Raw genomic sequence first — 23,777 nt, 5'->3', positions numbered from 1 at the left:
CGTATGGACATTTAATAAGAGGAGGAAAGTGTGCGAGAAGAAGCCTACGTGGAATTTCGGGTTAACGCACGATAAAGCCCAAAGTTGGCTCGTACGAGCGGGCAAGAAAAGACTACTTGCTCCATGCTCGGCAGTTTTGCTTTGGCGCTTTAGAAGTGTTCCTGGCTTCTGTTACGCTGTGACTGCTTGTATAGAAGAATGCTTAGGCAAACACAAGGGTCATGTCACCGCTAGTCAATAAACTCGGAGCTCGCGCATCATGAGCGACTTTTGGCAGGCCGATGCAACTGAACGAGCTCACCACCTGGCGCCTTACAGACCAAACAATGCCTACAGATTACTGGAGAATTCCGAGACTACAAAACCTAAGCAAAAGTACTGTCCGCGCGTACTAAACTAAAATACCTAAGCATAAGTGAGGCCTTCTCGCGCATCCCGCGCCATGCTCCCAAGAACTTTGCATTGTTTACTAAGAGCCAGCCTCAGTAAATACCATGTATACACAAAAGCATATATTATAACTCAAAATATATACTCTGGCATCATTACTGATGCTTGGGCTAATTGGTATAGGTATAACAGATGCAATGGCACGAAAGAGACAACGACATGAGATCACTCAAAATATGCACCACAAGCGTCAAGTTCCAACTAAGCTTATTCCGGAAACGGCATACATATATGTTAATATTTACCCAAGAGCCTCAAGTTTTCCTTTTTCTTTCATTGCCGATAATCATTTACACCTGGCCTGCTAAGGATAGAACAGGTGCCAAGTGAATTTCAAAAACATTCTTTTTCGAAGTCAGGTTGGCTTAGCGCTAGTGGCTTAGATTTTGTCATGCTCATTTTTGTCTCACCAACAAGAGCACAGACGGGACTCACAATGCACTTCGAGCTTCCAGCCGTCCTCGATGGCGCTGCCGGCGATGAGTGGGTTCTCGGCGTGGCACGACAGCTGCTTGCCCGAGTCTTCGCTCACGGGCACGAAAGTCAGCGCGCTGGTGCCGTTGGCTTGTGTGGCGTTCATTCGCACGCCGGCCTTCCACCACTCGACCACAGCGGGGGGTCTGGAACCCGCCGAGCGGCACCGCAGGGTGACCGGCTTGCCCGCCGACAGCGGTCGCTGCTCGCCCTCGATCCACACGGAGAGCGGACGGACTGCGACACCGACGAGAACGCTTGGTGACCAGTCGCAGCGCTCATGCAGGCAACATGCCAGAAAAAAGAAAGCGTGCTTATTTTAACACGCCCTAATTCAAAGAACCACTGCGCAAGTACCCAAGGTGGAGTCAACTTCATATCCACTTGAGAGTAACAGATCGAATGCTATGAAAGGATTCATCAATTGCCAAATACAAACCTTGCAGTTGAAGTAAGAAATTATGAATAAACAACCCTGTTGCTATCCGAGAATGCGTTCATCATGCTCTGGGGAGGTCTTTTCGTGGTACTACGTGGCATCATGTGTTCCGCTCCCCTTATTGTGTACGCGCGCCCTGGTGGCCAGTGGCTGTGGCGTGCTCGACCAACGTTGAAGTCAATCATCAGATCAGTGACTGAAGTCAGCGCTCGATGAACAATGTAATTCAGCGTTACGAAAAAAACGAACTTGTGCCATATGGCCAATGGTCTGTTGTCGCTTAGCCAGTTTCTTCAGCTTTTTCATTTTCTTTCTCGTCTCAACGTTTGTTCGCGTGCAGAATTGTGCATGCGCACGGCAACGCAATTATGTAACAAACTAGACATTATTTGTTCCTTTTGTCCCAGGCATAAAAATGCAAATTTTTTATTCTCGAGTGCGCTGTCCATTGTCATGTCATGCGGAACCTGCGTGTTGCGTAAGCTTGAAATTCTGTCTCAGCTTCACTGTAACATAGTTTTATAGAGGCAAAAGTCCGCCCCAGCTTTTGTAATGAACAAGGTTATTTTTAGGCTGGGATATAAACGTCGTTTCTTCACTGAACCACACCCAGCATTTTAGGCATGCCGTGATCAATAACATTTTACGGCACGTAACGTCTGCAGTGGACAGTCTCTGACGTGTCACACATGTGGCGAATTATTTCTTTACATCAACGATCTGGGTTACAAACTCATCCAGTTTCTCCTTTAATTTCTGTCTACCGGTTTACTGATCGCACAGCTTTCAATGAAAGCGAGCTCTAGGTATTGAAGAGGTAGCACAAGTGAGCCCTGAGCAGCATCAACTTTGCAGTTTCCAAATTTTGGACATTTCAGCAAAATGTATCGAGAGATGATATTATAAAGCTGCAAAAGCGTTTGGCATGCAAGGGTGGTCCTTCTGACCGCTTGCTTGACGAATGACTGAAAAAGGAAGTTTCACAATTTTCCGCATACAGTTCTCAGGCAGTGCCTATTCAAACTTGCATTCCTTGAGAATATACCTAGAAAATTTCTGTGTGAAAAAAAAAATGATATCTCTTAGGCTCCGGACAGTTTGGTAAATTAATTAAAAAGCTGGAATTGTAAATCATTCCAGAGATTACTTTCTTTTACTATGTGTTCGGCAATTGTAGCGAAGATTGAAGGATTGTCAACTATTGACTTTCTTTTCGAATGCCTTCTCTCAAGGTACTTCTGTTAGGGGCACCGAAAAGGTAATTAAGACTCAGTGTGAACTGTACAATTGCCTGAACATTAAATAGCCCTTGTATATTTCTCATGGTAGCCAGGGTACAAAGCTTCAAACTTCCCTCCCCCCTTTTCCCCTGCTTCTGGCTACTTTCCTGCGGCGAGCAATATACAACTATTTAACTTTAAGTCAACTGTCCAGTTTACACTATTTAGTTACTTTTCCCGTGCTCTGAACAGAAACGCGGTAAACGTAAAGGGGTCTCGCATATCTCTCAGAGTAAGAAGATAGCCCGGAGGGGGCAGGCTGGCTATTCCTTTGCCAGTAGCGAAAATTTTGTCCACTCTGCAAGACGTCAGTAGCCAGCGCCCGCAAAGCAGTGTGAAGAAACAAAAAAGCTCTCTCATTAAAAAAAGAACACAGGAAAAGACGCTGCAGAGAGCAAAGCAAAGCTTTTTCTGTGAAAGAAAAAAACTGGCGGATCCCACCCACTGTGGGAATCGATGTAGGCAAAGGTTTATATGCTGTTTGCTTTGATTGACGATAATCAGCGGTGGCGTTGATGGCCACTGTGTAACTTCTTCAGAGTTTAGTCAACACGAGAGTGGTGAGTTTATGTTAATTGTGACCTTGCGTGCACCACTGCTGCTTGTCTGCGTAGTCCACGGAACACACAGGAAGACGTCTTTTTCTTGAGGCGTTGTTGTGCGTCATTGTCTATAATTTCTGAGAGGGTTGAGCATTATCATTACCTCACATGGTACACCGCATCGTAGCCGCAGCGGCCTGCACCACGTCGCTTCATAGCGAAGCCGCTGCTGTTCCGCGCGACGCTTCATTCGGGCCTCGATGTCCTCGACGCAGAGTGCATGCCTTGGAGTCATTTTGCTGGCGCGTATTTACGTGCTTCTGCATACGTGGCCAGCACGTTGTTGAGACCCCAGCTCCAAGCGTTCTCTTCAGGCTATGGATGATTGTAATGTTTACGCTATCACAGACTAGCACGCGACCTCCACAGCCCAGCACCTGTATTTTTGTCGCATACGAAAGCAATCACAGCACGTCAGGGGCGTAGCCAGGGGGGGGGGGGGGGAGGGGGGAGGGCTCATGGGGCTTCAGCTTCAGCCCCTCCCCCCCCCCCCCCAAATTTTTTTGTGCTGTCATACACCACCGACAAAAACAACCCCGGCACCAGAAGTCCTACTGGGTTTTGTCTAGAATGTCTTTTTCATGCTCGAAAAGACATTTCGGCGCGAACATATATAGCGAACTCGGGCTGGATTTCGTGGCATCGCCCACGAAAACCTGGGATCACATAACGCAAGGCGCGCCATCTGAGCACAACAATTCAAGGGCGTTTTGATGGCGAGCGGGCTCATAAGGGCATCTCGCGGAAGCCACGGAATTTACGAAGCGCGTGGATTTCAATTCCGAAATTTTATGGCCACAAAGTTCTGCGAAATGTGCATTGACTTTAGAATTCTAAAGTCATACATCGGACCATGCAGCGTGACAAGCCAAATCAACATACTATCAGCGAGGTCATCACGCAGCGAGGTCCGGTGAGACGAAGCGTTGTGGTGGTTGATTTGTGCTGTCGTGTCACAGAATAGAATATAAACATTTTTTCACCTGCGCCAAAGCAACAATGGAAAGACACAAAAGCCAGCAAATGCAACTTACGTTTTATTATTTTTTCTACTTTCACTTTCATTGGCGAGGGCACATTCAGCCTCTTCAATTTTCTTGTTCTCGCTACCCGCGGGCTGCCAGAGCCAGCCAGAGCGCATGCGTTATTCTCATGTTGCCCAGACCACCACGCGGCGCACTTCGGTGCGCGTTAGTTTTTCTCTTGCCCAGTGGATTTTGGCCTAGTAGAGGTTTGGACCCTTTCTGGCTAACAGATGAGAAAAAGAAACAATGGTCGCTCACCGCCATCACTGTGGCCACTCGACGGATTGCAACGCTTTCACTTGATGTCATCAGCTTCACTTCCATGTTATTGCAACCTCTCCGGAATATATTTTGTCTCAACTGTATAGGATATTAAGCAGTATGGGCATGGGTCTCTGGACACCAAGCGTCTCACGTTTTCTTCAATATTCCTTCGGTAGCCACATTAGGTGCCCAAAGTAGGCATTGGATTGTAGCCAACATGCTTTCCTTTGCGTTTATTTTTTCATTCCGGTTTCCCCGACCCACAAAAGAAGACAAGGACATTTTTGCGGCGCAGCAATTTGTCGCATGATGATAGTTCGACTTTTTTACGTCTTCTGTTGTGGAAAACAATGGGACACGGGCCTCTTGATTTGCTCGATACTCTTATATTATTGCGATAGCAATTGTACTGACAGTCAAGCGCATTCGTGCCATCGCTGTCATGGTTCGATAAACTCCAAGTTCGATAACATAATGTATGCGCGAGTGAAAGCGTAGGGGGATGGGTGATCTGACGATGGTTGCTCAGTTTTGTGTCCGCAAGGGAGAAAATTTGGAGGATGTTTAAGCTACGCCTTTAAGAATGGAATGCGATGGCATTCAGATATCCGACTGCTTCTCACGCTTCCAGGCAACTGGAGCGTATGTAACCGTAATGTTTACCGGGAAACGCTGGCCGAGAACGCTATGCACGAAAGCGGGCTTTGTGGTAGAAACGCGGCCTCTTGCGTGGGCCGCGATGGGGCGGAGGTATTGCAAGTATAACTGGAGGTATTTCAAGTAGCCAGGCGCGCCGCTCCGTGGCCCCAGAGACACCCGCGCGCCGGCGTGCGCAAACGGCGCACGCCACGACTGGTCTGTGAAAGGGGCTTCCTCGAGTTCTCGTGCAACATAATTATGTTTTCTCGTGTAGTCAAAATACAATCAGAGAGCTATCATGTCTGTAGGTTGTGTGTATGTTGAAGTTTACAATTTTTCCAGGTATATTAACCCGTGAAATCTAATTAGTTCAGTAAATTCTTTGCATCACATGGATGGCCTGGGTATGGGTGGTTCAAAATCTTTTTGCGGCAACGACGCCCGACGCCGACGCCGGATGTTCTGCTACACGGGCTCCTTAACAATGCATCGCGCGCGATGCATTGGGGAGAGCGGGGCGAGGGGGAGGGGGTGGCCATACGGATTCTGTGATCTGTGAATCTGTGATTGTGCAACATGTCTCTTTGCCTTGTTTGACGCATTGTATACAGTGGCTTTTGCTTAGATATGTAGGTTTATTGGAGACTTGCACGTATACTTAAATATCTTGTAGCAAGATTTTGTGTATACATGCATTGAGCTTTGTTTCCAGTGAGGCTTTTTTGCCCTTTATCAGGCTGGTATCTTCCCATTTGTTTATTCCATCGTATCTTTGCATTTCTAATGTATATTTTGCAGAAATCCTTCTTTGTACATGTGCTCTCCGTTGCGACTATAATTTTGGTGCAATTACTCGGAATACCAGACCGGTAACAGCTGCTCCTGAGCAATACATTGGAACAAAGGACAACGTCATTGAGATTTCTCCCTGGCCTTTGCATATGTAGAAAAATATGAGGGAAAGTCAAAAAGTAAAGCGACTTTTGCAATTTCTCGCACTAGGGTCTGGTAACACTGCTAATATTCAACGCTCTGCAATACTTCTATGGAACATGTCACTCTTATTCCCGCCTAAGTCGTTAGGGTGTAGCAGACCGTTAAACATGGCAGCTCCATTGCCGATCTGCACCAAGGAAGAAATGAGGGTGGTGATTCGTTTTTTGTTTGCGGAAGGTGCTAAACCTGCGGAAATTATTCGCCGAATGCAAGCGCAGTATGGTGACAGTTGTTTATCGCGAAGCAAGATCTACGATTCGATAGAGCGTTTCAAACAGGGAAGAATTTCTTATGTGACGACAGTGGCGTAGCCAGAAATCTCGTTCGGGGGGAGGGGGGGGGGGGGGAGGGGGCTCACGTTGCAGCTTGGCCTCCTCCTCAAGAAGGAGCTTTAGCTCAGGTGCTCCTATCTAAATACATGTAGAAGGTGGACTCGTTTTTCTCGGCAACCACTGCACCATATTTCACGAGGTTTGTTGCATTTAAAAGAAAAACTTAAATTACAGTGGCTTCTGGTTTGAAATTTTTCATTTAGGTTGCCAATTCTTTATTAAAAATTGGCAAAAAATTGCAAGCTTTCAGCACACAAAACTGTCACGTTTAATACACTGTAACTCAGAAATGAAAAAATAATATCACACTGATGTGAATCGCATCTCATAGTACGTCTGCAGCGGACATAATTGATACGTTGCAAATGAATCTAAAAAAAATAATATTATCGAAATACAGCTTTTGCAGAACTCTTGTGCACCACGTAACCAATTCACGTAAGATATAAATTGACATATCAAATTTGTCTGCTTTGACTCTTATAACAGATGCCGTTTGAAAAACCGCGATATCTGTTCTTGGTGCAGAGCTATTAGTTTGTAAACGTCACGCTCCTATTTTTTTTTTTTTCGTGCTTTCGAATTTTTAGAAATATATTATATAAACTTCAGGCCCTAAATTAAGATTCCGCTTCTAACAGATACTATATTTTAACTTTCTCTCTCAAATCCAACAAATTATCATTAAAAGCGATCCAGGGGTTATCTCAGAAAAGCGTTTCTGCGTTTTACATGTATTTGAATAGGCAGCGTTGGAGCTGGGCCCAAGCTTAAAATTCCTCTTAAACAATTTGTCGAGGGATCGAACACATGAATAATAACTGCATTTCCATTGCCAATGATGCTGCAAACGAATTCTTGAACGTTACGCACTGTCAACACAAGTAATTTATGTATTTTTTCATGAAAAGATATACTCGTGTGTGCCAAAAATTGTGCCCAAGATTGCTGATATCAATGATTCCATGTTTTTGTTTATTTAATAAGTAAAGAAAATATCACACGATCTTTAGAACTATATCAGTTCGAAACCAGCACAGCACTGCGGTGCCTGCCATTGATAAGAAAAATGTAAAGGCCATGAAATGAACAAGTTGAGGGCAAATATGGTAATGAAACTTTGTCATTCAAGAATCTTGTTTACATCTTTCTACATATGCAACGTCCAGCGAAAAATTTCAGTGATGCTGTCATTTATTCCAAAGTATTACGTAGAAGCAGCTCTCACCGGTCGTGTATCGTGAGTAATTGCACCGAAATTATTGCCCCAACAGAGATCACGTATATAAAGCCATTCTGTAAAATATACGAGAGCGAGTCAAATGAAAGTAAGCTAATGCGAATTAATGACAAACGGGGTATTTTATTTAAAAGTAGACTCCATGAGCATTTAGACATTTGTCCCACTGACTAACGTGTCACGTGATTCCCGGCTCATAAAACTGCTTGGGTTGCTGCTTCAAAATATCTGTAACTAACTCTTTCACGTCATAGTCCGACACGAATCTGGTTCCCTTGAGCTGTTTTTTTTTTTCATTTGTCCCACAATGTGGCAGTCACAAGGCGACAGGTCTGGGCTGTATGGTGGATGTTTCAGCGTTTCCCACTTGAACTTTGCCAGTTTTCTCTTAACCACATCAACGACGTGGGGAGTGGCATTGTCGTGGCACAATTAAACATTCAATTATGGGGTTTTACGGGCCAAAACCACTTTCTGATTATGAGGCATGCCGTAGTGGAGGACTCCGCAAATTTTGACCACCTGGGGTTCTTTAACGTGCACCTAAATCTAAGTACACGGGTGTTTTCACATTTCGCCCCATCGAAATGCGGCCGCCGTGGCGGGGATTCGATTCCGCGATCTCCGTGCTCAGCAGCCCAACACCATAGCCAAGTTGTGGACCAAGATGACCCCATTCGTCAATTTTTCACTTCGTTTGTTCTTGATTGCGACACGCAGCTGATCCGGCGTTTCACAATATCGGAAACGATTGATATAGTCTCTCCGGCTTTAGCGAATTCTACACTCTAAGAAAAATCCCGGGGAAAACGGGAGTAACTGCGCCGTTAGTCCTTAAAAGGGCGCTTTCGTCCCATAAAGGACTAACTGCATGAATGTGCGTGCCGTGTGCAAATTTCGGAGAGTAAGTGTTTAGTCCCTGCTCGGAAAGAGAGCAATGGGAGGACGAACCGCAACAGTTACTCCTCAGGCACTTCGCTGTTTTCGTCCGTGTCATGGAGCGATGCGGCGAAAACGGTATTGTCTATAAATCGTGAATGGTTCGAAGTTAGTGCATTGTCTATTGAACTACATGCAAAGCAGCACCTTGCCTCTTCGAAAATTACGTGAAACTTAAAACTGGAATGTGAAGAGGCATGCCCTTCGTGCGCACCCCATAAGTGAGCGATACACATTAAACGCGCAAGTCATTGACAGACGGCTAGATTTTCTTGGTCAATAGTACCTAAGTTCCTTCCGTTCCAAGGAGGTTGCGAACTGAAGCGATGTGTAGCTCAAACGGTACACGCTAAGCGACAGAGAAATTGCCCTTCTCTGTCGTCTTCGGTGCCCCGTTTGAGCTCGCTACACGTATACATGGCGTAGTGCCTCAGATTAAATCACCCTAATAATACTCGGGCTGATTTCTTTTCGCAGTCACTTATGGTTGCAAGTACACTCAACGTTAGACTCTCACTGCATAGTTTGCACAAAATACGGAGTCACTTTTATATTGCCACACTTGTGTTCCCATGCTTAACCTTGCCTAAATATCCCGTCTTGTCAACCAAGTGGCGTGGTGAAGTGGTTAGAGTACCTGACTCGTGAGCGAGAGGACGTGAGTTCGACTCCTGCTGTCGGGCACGTGTTTTCTTTCAGCTCATTAATTGTTTTTATTATGGTATAAATGCCTAATTTAATTAATTACACCTTTGCGGAGCATCGGAACGAATTACCGTTACTCCCTTGAGGACCATCGGGCAGGGGCAACTGTTAGTCCCCGAAGGAGTAAGCGCACGGGGAGTAACAGTTCATCCCATGTCATTTCGTCCCCAAAAGGACTAATGGTTGTGGCAAATCAGTTAGTCCCCAAAAGGACTAACCTCCCTACCCCTTTTAGTCCTTTTTTTCTTAGAGTGTATCAGTAATGGCACCTGACGATCGCAAAAAAAGTCAACAACACTTTTCCGGCGGGAATGACGGCCTTTGTTTTCTTTGGGGGTGGTGAATTCGAATGTTTCCATTCTAATCTTTGCCGTCGTGTTTCAGGCTCGTAGCAGTGGCACCATGGTTCTTCCCCGATCACAATTGCAGACAAGAAGTCGTCACCCTCATTGTGATACCGGATCAGATGAGTCAAGGCAGCGCAGAACCTTCTTCTGGCGGTCGTTCAAAATCTTGGGTATCCAGTGCGCACACAAGAGCCGATAACCGAGATGTTCATGAATTATGGTGTGAACCGAACCGTGACTGATGTTCACACGCCCTGCCAGTTCATCGATGCTTATCCTCCGTTCTTGTCTCATCAGCGCATCAACCTTTGCAATTTTGTTGGGTGTGATTGCACGATGGCTTTGGCCCGGTCTTGGTTCGTCTTTGCAACTTTCACGCCGTTCTTTCAATCGTTGCTCCAACGCTTCACAGTGGCCAATGAAATGCAATGTTCAATGCACACGGCTGCCATACGGCGACTAATTTACGTCTGGGAAGCACATTCAGCTGTCAAAAACATCGCGGCACCACGCTGCTCAACTTCTGAAACGTCCATTACGTCATGCAACCATATTCAACCCAGTGTATGAGAGCATTAAAGAACATTTACCCTCACACCTGCGTGTCACTTTTGTAAATGAAAGATACCTGTGTGCCACGCGCATGCGTCGCAGATAATGAATCGAAACATTATTGCGCGGGATGGGTAGGCTCACTTTCATTTCACTCACCCTCGTTCCTTAGAAATGCGAAGATACAATGCAATACGCAAATTCTTGATAAAGGGCAAGAAAATGTCCCTGGAAAGAAAGTTCACTGCACGCATACACAAAACCTTGCAAGAGATATTTGAATATACGTTGAAGTCTCCTGTAAATCTACTTATCTAAGAAAAAGTCACTATATAATGCGTCAAACAAGGCAAATAAACATGTTGCCTAATAGCAGATTCACAAAATCCTAGATCCCGCCCCTATTCGGTCGACTCACCCCGACGTATCGCACGCGACGGATGGCGGCACGCTTGCTCCCCGATTTTCTCCTCTGCGCACGCAAGACTGAGCCATGATCGTCCACTCACCTGTCCAGCCTCCCCCTACTCTTTCACTCGCACATACAGCACGCGGCACGCGGTCAAGACGTTATCGCACTTAGACTTCATACGAAACATGAGGGCGACGGCGACAGCAGGAATGCGTCTGGAGCATTCATATAATTGCTATCGCAATAATATAATAATAGTATTCGGCAACTTAAGCGTGCCGTGGCCGAATACTTTCTGCAAAAGAAGTAACACACTGTCACCATGCGACAATGCGCGGTGCCGCAACAATGTATTCCTTTTTCCTTTTATGGGGCGGGGGCACCGAAATGAAAAAAAAAAACGCAAAGGAGAGTATGTTTGCCACACTCCAATGCCTACTTTGGGCACCTAATGTGGCTACCCAATGAATGTCGAAGAACACGTGAGACGCTTGGTGCACCGAGAACCATACACATACTGCTCGGTATCCTAGACCGGCAAGAGAAGACTTTCCGGAGAGGTTGCACTCGAGCGAACGCAGTGCAATAAGTGGAGTCTTCACAGTGATGGCAGTGAGCGACCATTGTTTCTTTTTCTTGCCTGCTAGCCAGAAGGCGTCCAATACTCTGCCAGGCGAAAATCCACTCGGCCAGAGAAAACCGAACGCGCACCGACGTGCGCCGCGCGGTGGTCGGGGCAGCACGAGAAAACCGCATGCGCTCTGGCTTGCTCTGGCAGCCCGCGGGTATAGGGTAGCGAGAATAAACATAATTAATGGGCTCAATTTGTCCTCACGAATACAAGTCAAAGTAGAAAAAATAAATAAGAACGTAGTCACCCTGGCTGGCTTTAGTGTCTTGACATGGATGCTTTGGCATAGGGGAAAAAAATTTTGATATTTTTTGATGCGATATGACGGCACAAATGAACCACCACAACGCTTCGTCTCATCGGATTTCGCTGCGTGTTTTGTCAACTTGTCTGATATTGTGTTGACTTGGCTTGTCTCGTTGTATGTTCTGATCTAAGACTTTAGAAAAGTCATTGCACCTTTGGCGTCAAATGTTTATAACAACATTAAACCCACAAACTTCCGCAGTTGAATATCTGAAGCACAACTTTCGAAAAGGAAGTATTTTAATGATTGGAAAATGTAGAGAGGTCGGCCGGATAATGGAGCATCTGGCCTGCTACTCTACGTAAGGGAGGGGGAAGAGGGGAAGAAAAGGGGTCACAATGATGGATGATAATGGGAGGAACGAGGTGAATGACATATTACACAACTGGTATCACAGGCGTGAGTCCAGGCCAGTGTCACCTAGGAAACGTGAAAGTGCACGCATTGTCTCTGTCGTCTGCCAACTCTGTGGCCACGCGCCTAGCAAGAGGTCCTCCGACAGTGGTCCATTGTGGAAATGTCTCAATGTATCTGCCAATGTCAGTCTTTCTCGCGCATACTCAGGGCACACCACGAGCACATGTTCTATAGTCTCTACAGCGCCACACACTGAACAGTCCGGGGAGTCTGTCCGTCCAATAATGTGCAAATATTTGCGCGTGAAGGCGACGCCTAATCGCAGTCTGTGTATCAGGCATGTATGAGGGCGTGGAATTCCACGCAGAATAGGAAATTTCCTATCGGGATCCAGGCTTTTAAGGCGGACGTGACGAGCGTCTGGCTGGGCCCAGTATGTTCTCGCCGCACTCCTCATTAATTCCGACAGGAGGCATGTGATGTCCGGTCTAGAGAATGGCACTACAGTTCGCATGTTCGCTGAGGGCGCGCCTTGCTGCAGCATCGGCCATCTCATTACCGTTGAGCCCACAGTGTCCCGGGATCCATTGGAACACAACTTTCGAAATGTCAATGCACGCTTTGCAACAAAAGTTTTTGAGAACTTTATGCCCACAAAGTTTCGAAATTGAAATCCACGCGATCCGTAGATTCTGCGGCCTCCGCGCGATTCCGCGGCGAGCCCGCCCGCCATCAAAACGCCCTTGAAAATTTGTGCTCGGATTGGGCTGATTGCGTTATGTGGCTCCCGGTGCATGGGCGTTGCCGCGAAATCCAGCCCTAGTTCGCTATGCTGGCGATGAAATGTCGTTTCGAGCGTGAAAAATGTATTCGAGACAAAATCCAGAATGACCTCCGGCGCCTAGGGTTGCTTTGGACGACGGTTTGTGGACAGCCCGAAAAAATTTCGGGGGGGGGGGGGGGGAGGCTGAAGCCCCATAAGCCCCCCCCCCCCCCTGGCTACGCCCCTGTGTGACGAGGAAAGATCGGGCAAGCCATCGACGACAAAGACTAATGAGGACAATTTGAAAGTCGTTGAGGGTATGGTGATGGAAAACAGATGTATCACAGTGGACTAACTCGCCAATACTTAACATATCAATCGTGGTTCAGCGCATTCCATCCTACGCGAAGGGCCAAATCTTCGGAAAGTGCGTGCAATGTGGGTCCCGAAAGAATTTTCAGCGCAGCATAAGGCACAAAAGTTGGACAACTCTCGTAAAAGTTTGGCCCGTTATCGTCGCGAGGGAGATGCAGTTTTACAGCAAATTGTTAGTGTAGATGAGACTTAAGTACATCATCTGGAACCGGAAAGTAAGCTGAGAGCATGGTTTGGAAACACTCATCATCAACAGAAGTTAAAAAATTTGAACGTCAAACATCGCCTGGTAAGATTGTGCTAACACTATTCGGGGACATGGAAGGTGTGATAACCGTTCATTTGACCACATGAGGCGAAGCTGTGAACAGTGAGAACTATTGTAATAAGTTGTGAACTAAACTGAAACCTGCAATCAGATCCAAATGTCGTGGAAAACTGCGAAAAGGTGTCATCCTGCAACAACAACACTCAGCCACATTCTGCCAAACGGACGGCCGACACAATAAAGCATTGAGTTGGGTTTAGAATTGCAGGAAAACCCGCCATACAGTCCAGACTTGTCTGCAAGTGATTTGAATATATTTGGACCAATCAAGGGAGAGCTTAGGGGAAGAGGATTTGCAGACGATGCAGAAGTCATTGATGCTGTGGAAAATTAGTTACACGCGCAACCAAAAACGTTTTTTTCCGACGTAATAAAAAAAACTTGTGAAATGTTGGGAAAGTGCGTTGTAGTGCAGGGAGGATATGCAAAGAAATAATGTATGTTTCAGTTTTCTGTCATTAAAATAAATGTGCCTTTTCTCAAAGTCTGTTTACTTTTTCACTTACCCCATTATAAAGAAGGTTTTTGAATTAGAAGGTTTCATTGAATATTTGTGCTCAATTTGTTCATTTCATAAGCTTCACGTTTTTTCATATCAGCTTTATGCACTGTTTGCTGGTTTCGAACTGATATAGTTCTAAAGTTCGTGTGATATTTTCTTCACCTATTAAATAGACAAAAAATGTGGAAGCATTGATATCAGTTATTTCTGTCAAAATTTTTGGGACGTACGAATATATTCCTAAAGACATGTTTTGTGCCGCAATTGAGCACTCACAAAAGGAAGACACATAAAGACAACACGGGCGGCACTTCCAATTGATTCATTTTGCGCTGTGACCCAAGAATATATATATATATATATACATACACGCATGCGCCGGCTGTTCCCACATCTACGTAACCCAGCGGTCAAACAATCTAGTTTCCGACTTATAGAGCACGATAGATATATCAATAATGCAATTTGTACCTTTCTTTTTTATATAGTAAGCTTCCATCAGCTCACGTGCTGTTTGAAATCTACTTCTGCCAAGAATCCTAATCTCAGAAAAGCGTGGTTTGCACATGCAGGCTTTGCAGTGCACAGGCAAATGTGCCACGCCATCTTTCATTAGATTTAGTTAGTGTTCCCTGGCTCGTTCATTTATGCAGATTAAGCGACTGAAAGAAGCACGGTTCCCTGACTCGTTGGGGACTCCAGTCACTGAATGCCTTTTACGGAAGGTTGAAGGCACCAGCGCCACAAGGGAGGAAGATAGAGCCACTACCGTAAGACCTGCAATGATTCCTTATGTTCATAAGGTTTCCCATAACCTAAAGAAGGTGGCAGGCCGGTATGGCGCACCCATTGCCTTTTCTACCCCCGTCGAACTGGGTCGACTCTGTTCGAAAACCACACGCGAGGAGACCGGTTCGCAAGGCTGTGGCAAGAAGCATAGCACGTCCTACGGGAGATGCGCTACAGGCGTGGTGTATGAAATTCCCCTTGAGTGCGGCAAGTCTATATAGGACAGACTGGACGTTGCATAAATGAAGGAGCCAGGGAACACGAACTAAATCTAATGAAAAATGGCGTGGCACATTTGCCTGCGCACTGCAAGACCTGCATGTGCAAGCCACGCTTTTCTGAGATTAGGATTCTTGGCAGAAGTAGATTTCAAACAGCACGTGAGCCGATGGAAGCCTACCATATAAAAAAGAAAGGGACAAATTGCATTAGTGATACATCTATCATGCTCTATAAATCGGAAACTAGATCGTTTGACCGCTGGGTTACGTAGTTGTGTGAACAGCCAGCGCATGCGTGTATGTACGTATATATTCTTGGGTCACAGCCCGAAATAAGTCAATTGGAAGTGTCGCCCGTGTTGTTTTTATGTCTCTTCCTTTTGTGAGTGTTCAATTGCGGCAAAAAACATGTATTTTAGCAAGCACCAACTAGGCCAACAAGCAGTTCTGTGGGAATATACTCTTTTATGAAAAAATACATATTTTACATGTCTTGACAGTGCGTAGCGTTAAGGAATTAGTTTGTGGCAACTTTGACAATGGCAATGCAGTTACTATTCAGGTATTTTATACCTCGACAAATTCTATCAGGAGAAAGCCGAGCCGGTACGCGACCTTCCCACCCCCCCTTCTCCCGCGAACAAAATTTCCGGCTTCACCACTGCAGGACGTGCCATAGGCACAATTGTGAAACGCTACCGCGGCGGCTGGATGGATGGATGGATGGATGGATGGATGGATGTTATGAGCGTCCCCTTTGCAACGGGGCGGTCGGTTGCGCCACCAAGCTCTTGCTATTATACTGCCTAATGTCCTACCTAGGTTAAACAATAAAACAAGAAAAAAAACACTACGAAGTACCACAACCAAAATTTCAAATCCCCTATTGCGAACTGTGCTTTTGTACGTGTTCGTATTTTGTCGTTTCCCTACTTTTCTTCCACCAATCCTCCAATCGCCTCTTACTAATCCCTATTGCGGACATGATTACTTTTCCACTGCTCTCGCTGAACCCAAGGGCTTCAAGGAGGCCAGTGGTGCCTAAATCGACCGCGGCGCCATCCGATAGCAGCGCCACCTGGTGGTGTTGCAACAAACACTGTGGCGCGCGAGCCAGACCACAGAAGCAGCAGCGCCCGGCAAGTCGGGACAAGAGGCAAATGGCGCTGACGCGCTGGAGTGTGGAACGAATCGTGACGCGACCTGGCGGCAGTCAACAATGTTCGCTGGGTAGTATGGAAAATATGCGGTGCCTTAGAGTAACACGAGTCTCGCTCGTTTCGTGCTTTGTTTTGAACACTCGAAAAGTGATCGACACGTACGTAGGGCGTTGTGCGCTACCGAATACAGCTCAGGTCATGGAACGCGGGCGCTTTTCGTCCGACAAACTGTGCTGAAGGCGGGCGGACTCGGCGAGTATACGGCTGACAGAGCCGAGCAGCGCGCTCTCCCCAAGCATCGTCACTGCCGTTATTGATGCGTGGTGAATTGTCATGAGGGTCGTGGGCCTGACACGCTGGAATTCTCAACACACTGTGGAATGACTTGGTCGCGAGAGACAAAGCAGGCTGGGTAGTACACAAGTCGCAGCTCTCCGCATTAAGTTATGCTGTTAACGGGCTGTTTACAGCTGGCTTCGCTTGGTTTGTGTGTGTGCTCAGGGTTCATTTCCTGTTTTATTTTGGTGATCAGCTATCGGAAAAAGCACCTGCGTTCACTATGAGTAGCCTGTGGATCATCTCGTCGAGAGTATTTAGCCATGCAAAAAGCAGTCGCCTCTATAGGTACATGCGGATGTTTTTTTTATTAGAAAACTGGTCACGCACAAGAATTTACACGACCTAAAGCAATTTCTTATGGTGAAACGGCCCGCCTGACTAAGCGAAAGTTCATGTAGAGCCGTTGAAACTATTTCAAAACGCGTTGATGAGAGAACAAGCGAAAGAAAATGGATCGACTGACATGCCACAGTCAGTTGCGGCAATAAGATCGGAAACTGTACATAAAAAGTGGTGTTTAAACAGCCTTTGTCACATTATATGTTACAGTACACAAATGAAGGACAACCAACGAAACTGCTGCAGCGAGTGCATCGTTTTTCCTAAAAAATAATAAAGAAAATAAAAAGAGGTACTGCGCGTCAGCCAGCGCTAAGGATACAGACACTCAATCACAGTTTTACTGACTGCCATGTCTCGAAATGCGCTTGTGCGGCATAAGCATGCATGTGGTCGGCAGTCTCAGCGTCAACACATACCAAAGCTGCTCAAGCTGAGTAACGGTGCTAACGACAGCAAATTATATTGCTGAAGTGCTTATAGTGCTGAAGAAACACAATGACCAGCTGGTCCAGGAGATAACTGAGGCAGCCGAGACTACTAGACTTCGTGACCAATGTGTTAGCACGCCGTCCTTGTTACTGACAAAATAAAGAACTTGAGCTTTTGCACGTCAAACCATTACCTTGAGTGCAAAAAAATAAAAAGTGCATGTTTAACATGATGTGCGATCACGTGAGTGCGACACATGCGGGCAGTGGTATAAGAAGCCGTTGTTACGTTTCGCCTCCGACGTGCAGTATAGCCGGCGCGGATGCAATGGACGCCGGGGCTTCGTTCACAGCGGCGGACATTTTGGCCAGTTCAGCGCTGCCCCAAAGCCTTCTGCTAAGCGCGTCCAGGCATGTTTCAATGCTATGTGTCTTCGGGTGTGTTTGAGTGTGTGTGTGTGTGTGTGTCTGTGTGTGTGTGTGTGTCTGTGTGCAGATTGGTGCCCACGCTTGTCCAAGGGCGGCAGCCGGGGAGAGGAGCTCCCCAACTGTGAAGCGAGGAGGTCTGAACGGCGCCGGCCCGGCGGATACGTCACTTCTTGTCACAACGTGTCCGTGCGCCGCCGTCACGTGCGCCTCTTCCGAGCCATTCCTTCTTGCCCTCAACTCCGAGAGTATAAAAGCAGCTGCCCCCGGACGCCAAGAGAGAAGCTTCGATTTCTGCAGTCGAGTAACATGGTCTCCCGTCTCTCCACTTCGGTCGACCTGACCGGCCGCTCTTTTGCGATGCGAGAACAAACAAGTTGTTCTGTTACCAGTCGACTCATCCTTTGCCAGGACCTTCGGATGCTTCCAGCCGTGCCCCAGGCCGCCAGGCCAACGCTACCCTTGGGGCTTGCGACCAATTTGCAACAACTGGTTGTCAGCAGTGAGATCGCGACAACGGAGGCCAGCAGCGAAGATATGCGGTCGACTGTATGCTGAGCAGCACAACGACCATACGGGAGCAGTGCAACGTGCCCTGTGTGATGATTGGTTGCCTGCAGCGGAGCGACTCCGCTGAATTCTTGGCTGCGAGGTTTGGTGAGTGCGGGACTTTCTTCTTCTGAGTTTTGCCAGGCTTTTGTTAGTGTCAGAAACAGAGCTGGTAATTGTGGTTGTCGTTGCTGCCGGGTTAGTTTGCGGCAAGACAATAGTAGGCAGTAGAGAAAGCAGCATTCAGAGCAGCCATGGATTGGAAGTCGTTGCGCAAACCGAAATTGCTGGAGCTTGCAAGAGAGTTGGGTCTGGATGTCTCAGACAAACTCAGAAAACCAGAACTGCTAAGGGCTATTCTTGAGTTAGAAGCTGAGGATAACGAGCTGTCGGAATCCCTTGAGACCATTGAGGAGAGGGAGACGGCAAAAAGACAGGAGCGCGAACGTAAAGAGCAAGGAGAGAAAGAGGAGCGCGAACGCAAAGAGCAAGGAGAGAAAGAGGAGCGCGAACGTAAAGAGCAAAAAGAGAAAGAGAATTGGAGCGCGACCGTCAACACGCTTTGGAAATAAAGCGTCTCGAGGTAGAGATGGAACGCGCTCGTAATGGAAGTCAGGCACACGGTGCAGGAGAACGAGTATCGTTCAAAATGACTGACCTGGTGCGGCCGTTTAAGCTTGGAGAGGACATTGGTTTGTTCCTGGTTAACTTTGAGCGAACGTGCGAGAAGCAGGGGTTCTTTGGGGAAATCTGGTCACAGCGCTTGCTCACTTTGTTACCCGGCGAGGCGGCCGACGTAGTCGCTCGCTTGAAGAGAGAGGAGGTAGGGGATTTCGACCAAGTGAAATCGAGTCTGCTCAAGAAGTACAGGCTGTCAGCGGAGGCATTCCGTCGGAAGTTTCAGGACAATGAGAAAGGCAGAAGTGAGTCATATCCAGAGTTTGCCTACAGGCTTATGTTAAACATGCAGGAGTGGCTCAAAGAAGAGAAAGCGTTTGGTGACCACGAGAAAGTTCTGCAGTGTTTCGGGCTGGAACAGTTTCATAGTCGGTTACCTGAGAACGTGCGGTACTGGGTCTTGAATAGGCCAGACGTTAGTACGGTGGCTAAAGCCACCGAGCTAGCCGAGGAGTTTGTGACGCGACGGGCTCGCGGAGCTAAGGACGGTCAAAAGGGTGAATTTTGCTCCAAGTTTGGGAGGCCGAAGCTCACGCCCATGAGAGCAAGGGGGGACACACGTAGTGCGGATGCGAGTGAAAGCAGCCCGACCGAACGTAAGGAGACGGCGGCAGCCGAAGCCGACCGCAGAAAGCGGTTCAAGACGAGGCAAGCGCGCGTGTGTTATACGTGCCAGAAGCCGGGTCACTTTTCGGCGCAGTGTCCAGAAACAAAAACAAAAGTCGTGTTTTTGTCATTATGCAGCACTGACGAGAACATGAAGCTTCTCGAGCCTTACATGGGAGACCTCCTCGTGAACGGGAAAGAGTGCCGAGTGCTTCGCGATTCCGCAGCTACAATGGATGTAATTTACCCCTCTTATGTAAACCCGATATGTTCACGGCCGAGTGCGCATAGATCAAGCAAGCCGTGGAAGCTCATAGCGTGTGTCTGCCCGTAGCAAAAGTGCTTATTTAAGGACCTTTCGGAGCACTTGAGAGGGAGGCCGCAGTGTCATCTATACTGCCCCCCCCCCCCCCCCCCAGTACCCGTACCTATTTTCGAACAGGTCCGATCACCTCCTGCGCGAGAAGGGGCTTTTGTTTGGTGAGGCTAGCGTTCAGGCCTTAACCAGATCGAGAGTTCGGGAGCTCGCGGCAAAGGTGGTAGTTCCGGAGCCTACGTTGTCGAACAATGAGAAACGGTCGGAGACGCAGCAAGCTGATATTAAGAGCACGTCCGACATGAATAAAATTGAGCCTGTAGCGTTGAAGGCACCAGATACTGGAGAGGAAATGCCCGACACGGGAAAGTTAGAAGAGCTATCTGCAGATTTGCTCATCGCGCCTACGTCAAATGGACTTAATAGGTTGCTGAAAGTCAGCCGGTCGGCTTTGATAGCCGAGCAAAAGAAGGATGGCAGCCTAGAAAACATGTGCTGCAATGTCAAGGAAGGTATCGCCAGGAAAAATGCTCGTTTTGTGGAAAGAAGTGGGGTCCTGTACCGGAATTATCTAGAGCGCAGGGGAGTGGAGTTCGATCAGCTGATCGTGCCTCAGTGCTACCGTCAGGATCTGTTGCGCTTGTCGCATGGGGGTTCGTGGTCCGGACACCTAGGAGTTAAGAAGATTAAGGACCGTCTCTTGCAAGAGTACTGTCGGCCAGGGTGTTTTCGTGACGCAGAACACGTTGTGAGGACATGCGACACCTGTCAGCGGGTGGGCAAACCAGGGGACAAATCGAGGGCGCCGTTGAAGTTGGTACCTATCATTACGGAGCCTTTTAGACGGCTCGTTATTGATACAGTGGGACCTCTGCCGGTAACTACGGGGTACAGACACATTTCGACTGTGATCTGCCTAGCGTCAAAGTTCCCTGAAGCAGTGCCGTTTAAAGAGCTCAGCTCAGTTGAGATAGTCAATGCACTACTGTCCATATTTGCGCGAGTTTGTTTTCCTGCGGAAATCCAGTCAGATCAGGGCACAGTGTTTACTAGCGCTTTGACGACAGCCTTTCTGGAAAGGTGTGGGGTAAAGCTGTTACACAGCTCAGTGCACCACCCACAGTCGAATTCCGTTGAGAAGCTCCACTCCGTCGTGAAGCGCGTGTTGAGAGCATTGTGTTTTGAACAACAAACTGACTGGGAGCTGTGTCTGCCTGGGGTGATGTTTGCATTAAAGGCCGCGCCGCATGCGGCTACGGGGTTTTCGCCAGCTGAGCTGGTGTACGGTCGCTCGCTGCGGTCTCCACTTCGCATGCTTCGAGACTCGTGGGAAGGCAGGGGCGACGACCCAGTCGTGGTGGAGTACGTGCTTAGGCTCCTCGAACGCTTAAGAAGGGCACAGGAGTTGTCAGGTGAAGCAATGGCAAAGGCCCAGCAGAGGGCCAAGGTTTATTATGATCGGACAGCCAGGGCCCGTCGTTTTGAGGTGGGCGATGAGGTCATGATATTGCGCACATCGCTAAAGAACAAACTCGACGTGCAGTGGGAGGGCCCAGCACGGGTTGTTCAAAAACTGTCGGACGTTAGCTACGTGGTGAGTCTGCCAGGAAAACTGAAAGCACAGCAAGTTTACCACTGTAATCTGCTCAAACCCTATAGACAACGGGAAGCAGTGGTGTGTATGATGGTAAACGTTGCCGAGGAGCTTCTGGTCGAGCTTCCGGTCCAGCTTCCGGGACTAGGCTCAGTGACGAACAGGGAAGACACCGATCAAGCCATTAGTGACTTAATCAGTAAAGCACCGCTGTCGCCTGAGCAGAAAACCGAACTACACCAGCTCTTACAAGAGTTTCAAGGTCAGTTCTCTGAGAGGCCTGGTAGGACTTCTGTCCTTACTCATGAAATAGAACTTACCTCCCCAGAGCCAGTACGATCCAAGGTGTACCGGGTGCCACCCCGCCATCGCGATATTATGGAGGCTGAGGTAAAGAAAATGCTACAGCTCGGTGTTATTGAGGCGGGTGAGAGTGATTATACCTCCCCTTTGATTTTAGTTGAGGTACCGGGCAAGGAACCTCGTCCTTGCGTCGACTACCGCAGGCTTAATTCCATCACTAAGGATCAAATTTATCCGGTCCCTAACATCGAGAAGCGCCTTGAGAAAGTTAGTAGCGCTCAGTTTATTTCCACCCTAGATCTTGTCAGGGGTTATTGGCAGGTTCCACTTACAGAAGAGGCTAATAGGTATCTGGCGTTCATTTCACCAATGGGAACATTCCGTGTTAAAGTTTTGAGTTTTGGTTTGAAGAACGCGCCATACTGTTTTTCAAGCCTCATGGACAAAGTGTTGCGGGGACAGGAAGAATTCGCTTTACCGTATTTAGACGACGTAGCGATATTCTCCGCATCCTGGTCTGAGCATATGGCACACTTGCGGGCAGTGCTAACCCGCCTGTGCGAAGCGGGCTTGACAGTCAAGGCTCCCAAGTGCCAGTTAGCACAGGCCGAGGTTGTCTACCTCGGTCATGTGATTGAAGGGGTCGTCGCCGCCCCTCTGAAATAAAGGTGGCCGCTGTGCGAGACTTCCCGCAACCGCGCACGAAGACCGATATTCGGTCGTTCTTAGGTATCGCCGGCTAATATCAGAGGTACATCCCAGGTGCTCTGATATCGCGGCTCCTCTGACGGATGCTCTAAGAAAAACAGAGCCCCAAACAGTCGTCTGGGAAGAGACAAGGGAAAGAGCTTTTAGCGCCCTAAAGAGCGCCCTAACGAGCCAGCCTGTGCTACGATCACCAGACTACACAAAAGGGTTCGTTATACAGTGCGATGCTAGTGAGCGAGGCATAGGCGTTGTACTGTGCCAACGGGAAAATGGAGAAGTGGAACACCCCGTCCTGTATACTAGTCGTAAGCTGACCAGTCGTGAGCAGGCGTACAGCGCCACCGAGAAAGAGTGTGCGTGTCTCGTGTGGGCCGTTCAGAAATTGTCATGCTACCTAGCCGGCTCGAGGTTTATTATTGAGACGGATCACTGCCCTCTCCGATGGCTGCAGACCATCTCTTCCAAAAATGGCCGCCTCCTGCGCTGGAGCCTCGCTTTGCAACAATATTCCTTTGAGGTGCGTTACAAAAAGGGGAGGAGGAGGAGGAATGAACGTTTATTGTAAGAAACAGCGAGAAAGTGTCCTTTCTTCGCCCTAGGTGGGCTGCTCTCTTAGTCCAGAAAGTCGTTGGCTAATGCTGCAGCCCGGGCCCGGTCCACCAGACTTCGCTGATCTTCCAGGCTCTGTGCCTTTAACATTGCCTCCCACGTTTCTTCTATCGCTTGTAGCGGTTCTGAGGCATCATCTTCACTGTTTTTCTCGCGGCGCGGGCACACCAACACCATGTGTGGGAGCGTGTCTGGTACGTCACAATACCGGCATAGGTATGAGAATTTGGTGGGGTGCAATCGGTGCATGATAATTCCATGTACAGACGTATTTGTTTGTAGTCTGCGGAGGGCGGTGGCTTCTTCCTTGCTTAATTTGGATGAGGTGGAGGATATTGTCTTCTTTCCACTCGGTAATGTAGCAATATTACGGTGTAGTTGATGGGAATGTCCTCCACCCTCGTCGCTTTCCGGAGACCGTGCGGCAGGAAATCCCGGCTGGTATGCTCTCGGACGACAGCATGTGCTGCTTCGTTTCCTGCCAGGTGTTCGTGGCCTGGGGTCCATGCGACGTAGGTGTCGGGTAGTTCATGACGTCTTGTTATTTCTTTTAGAATCTTCACTGCTGCGGCAGAAATTCGGCCTTTTCGTAGGTTTCTACATGCCGTTTGCGAGTCGCTCAAGATGATTGCTGTGTCTTTGCATGTGGCGATGCCGTGGACGATGCCCACTTCCTCCGCCGTTTCTGGATTTCTGGCCGGTATGGTGGCAGCGATTAGCTCCTTCCCTTCGTTGTTGGTCACGGTAATA

General features: G+C 48.0%; 1 protein-coding gene and 1 long non-coding RNA gene across 3 annotated transcripts in view; one reads left to right on the top strand and one right to left on the bottom strand.

Annotated features, from left to right (window-relative positions):
- LOC135896262 (protein turtle-like) overlaps positions 1-23,777 on the bottom strand; it is a 594,776-nt gene that overhangs the window by 225,776 nt on the left and 345,223 nt on the right. For both annotated transcript variants that reach the window (XM_070537869.1, XM_065424615.2), the window contains one exon: positions 886-1,161. In XM_070537869.1, the coding sequence (XP_070393970.1) occupies positions 886-1,161 (276 nt within the window). The remainder of the gene's footprint in view (positions 1-885; positions 1,162-23,777) is intronic.
- LOC139059432 (uncharacterized) overlaps positions 1-23,777 on the top strand; it is a 350,104-nt gene that overhangs the window by 253,084 nt on the left and 73,243 nt on the right. The gene's annotated exons all lie outside the window — the stretch shown is intronic.

This window comes from Dermacentor albipictus, chromosome 4 (genome assembly GCF_038994185.2).
Source record: "Dermacentor albipictus isolate Rhodes 1998 colony chromosome 4, USDA_Dalb.pri_finalv2, whole genome shotgun sequence".
NCBI lineage: Eukaryota > Metazoa > Arthropoda > Arachnida > Ixodida > Ixodidae > Dermacentor > Dermacentor albipictus.
This window is presented reverse-complemented; position numbering and strand designations above follow the sequence as displayed.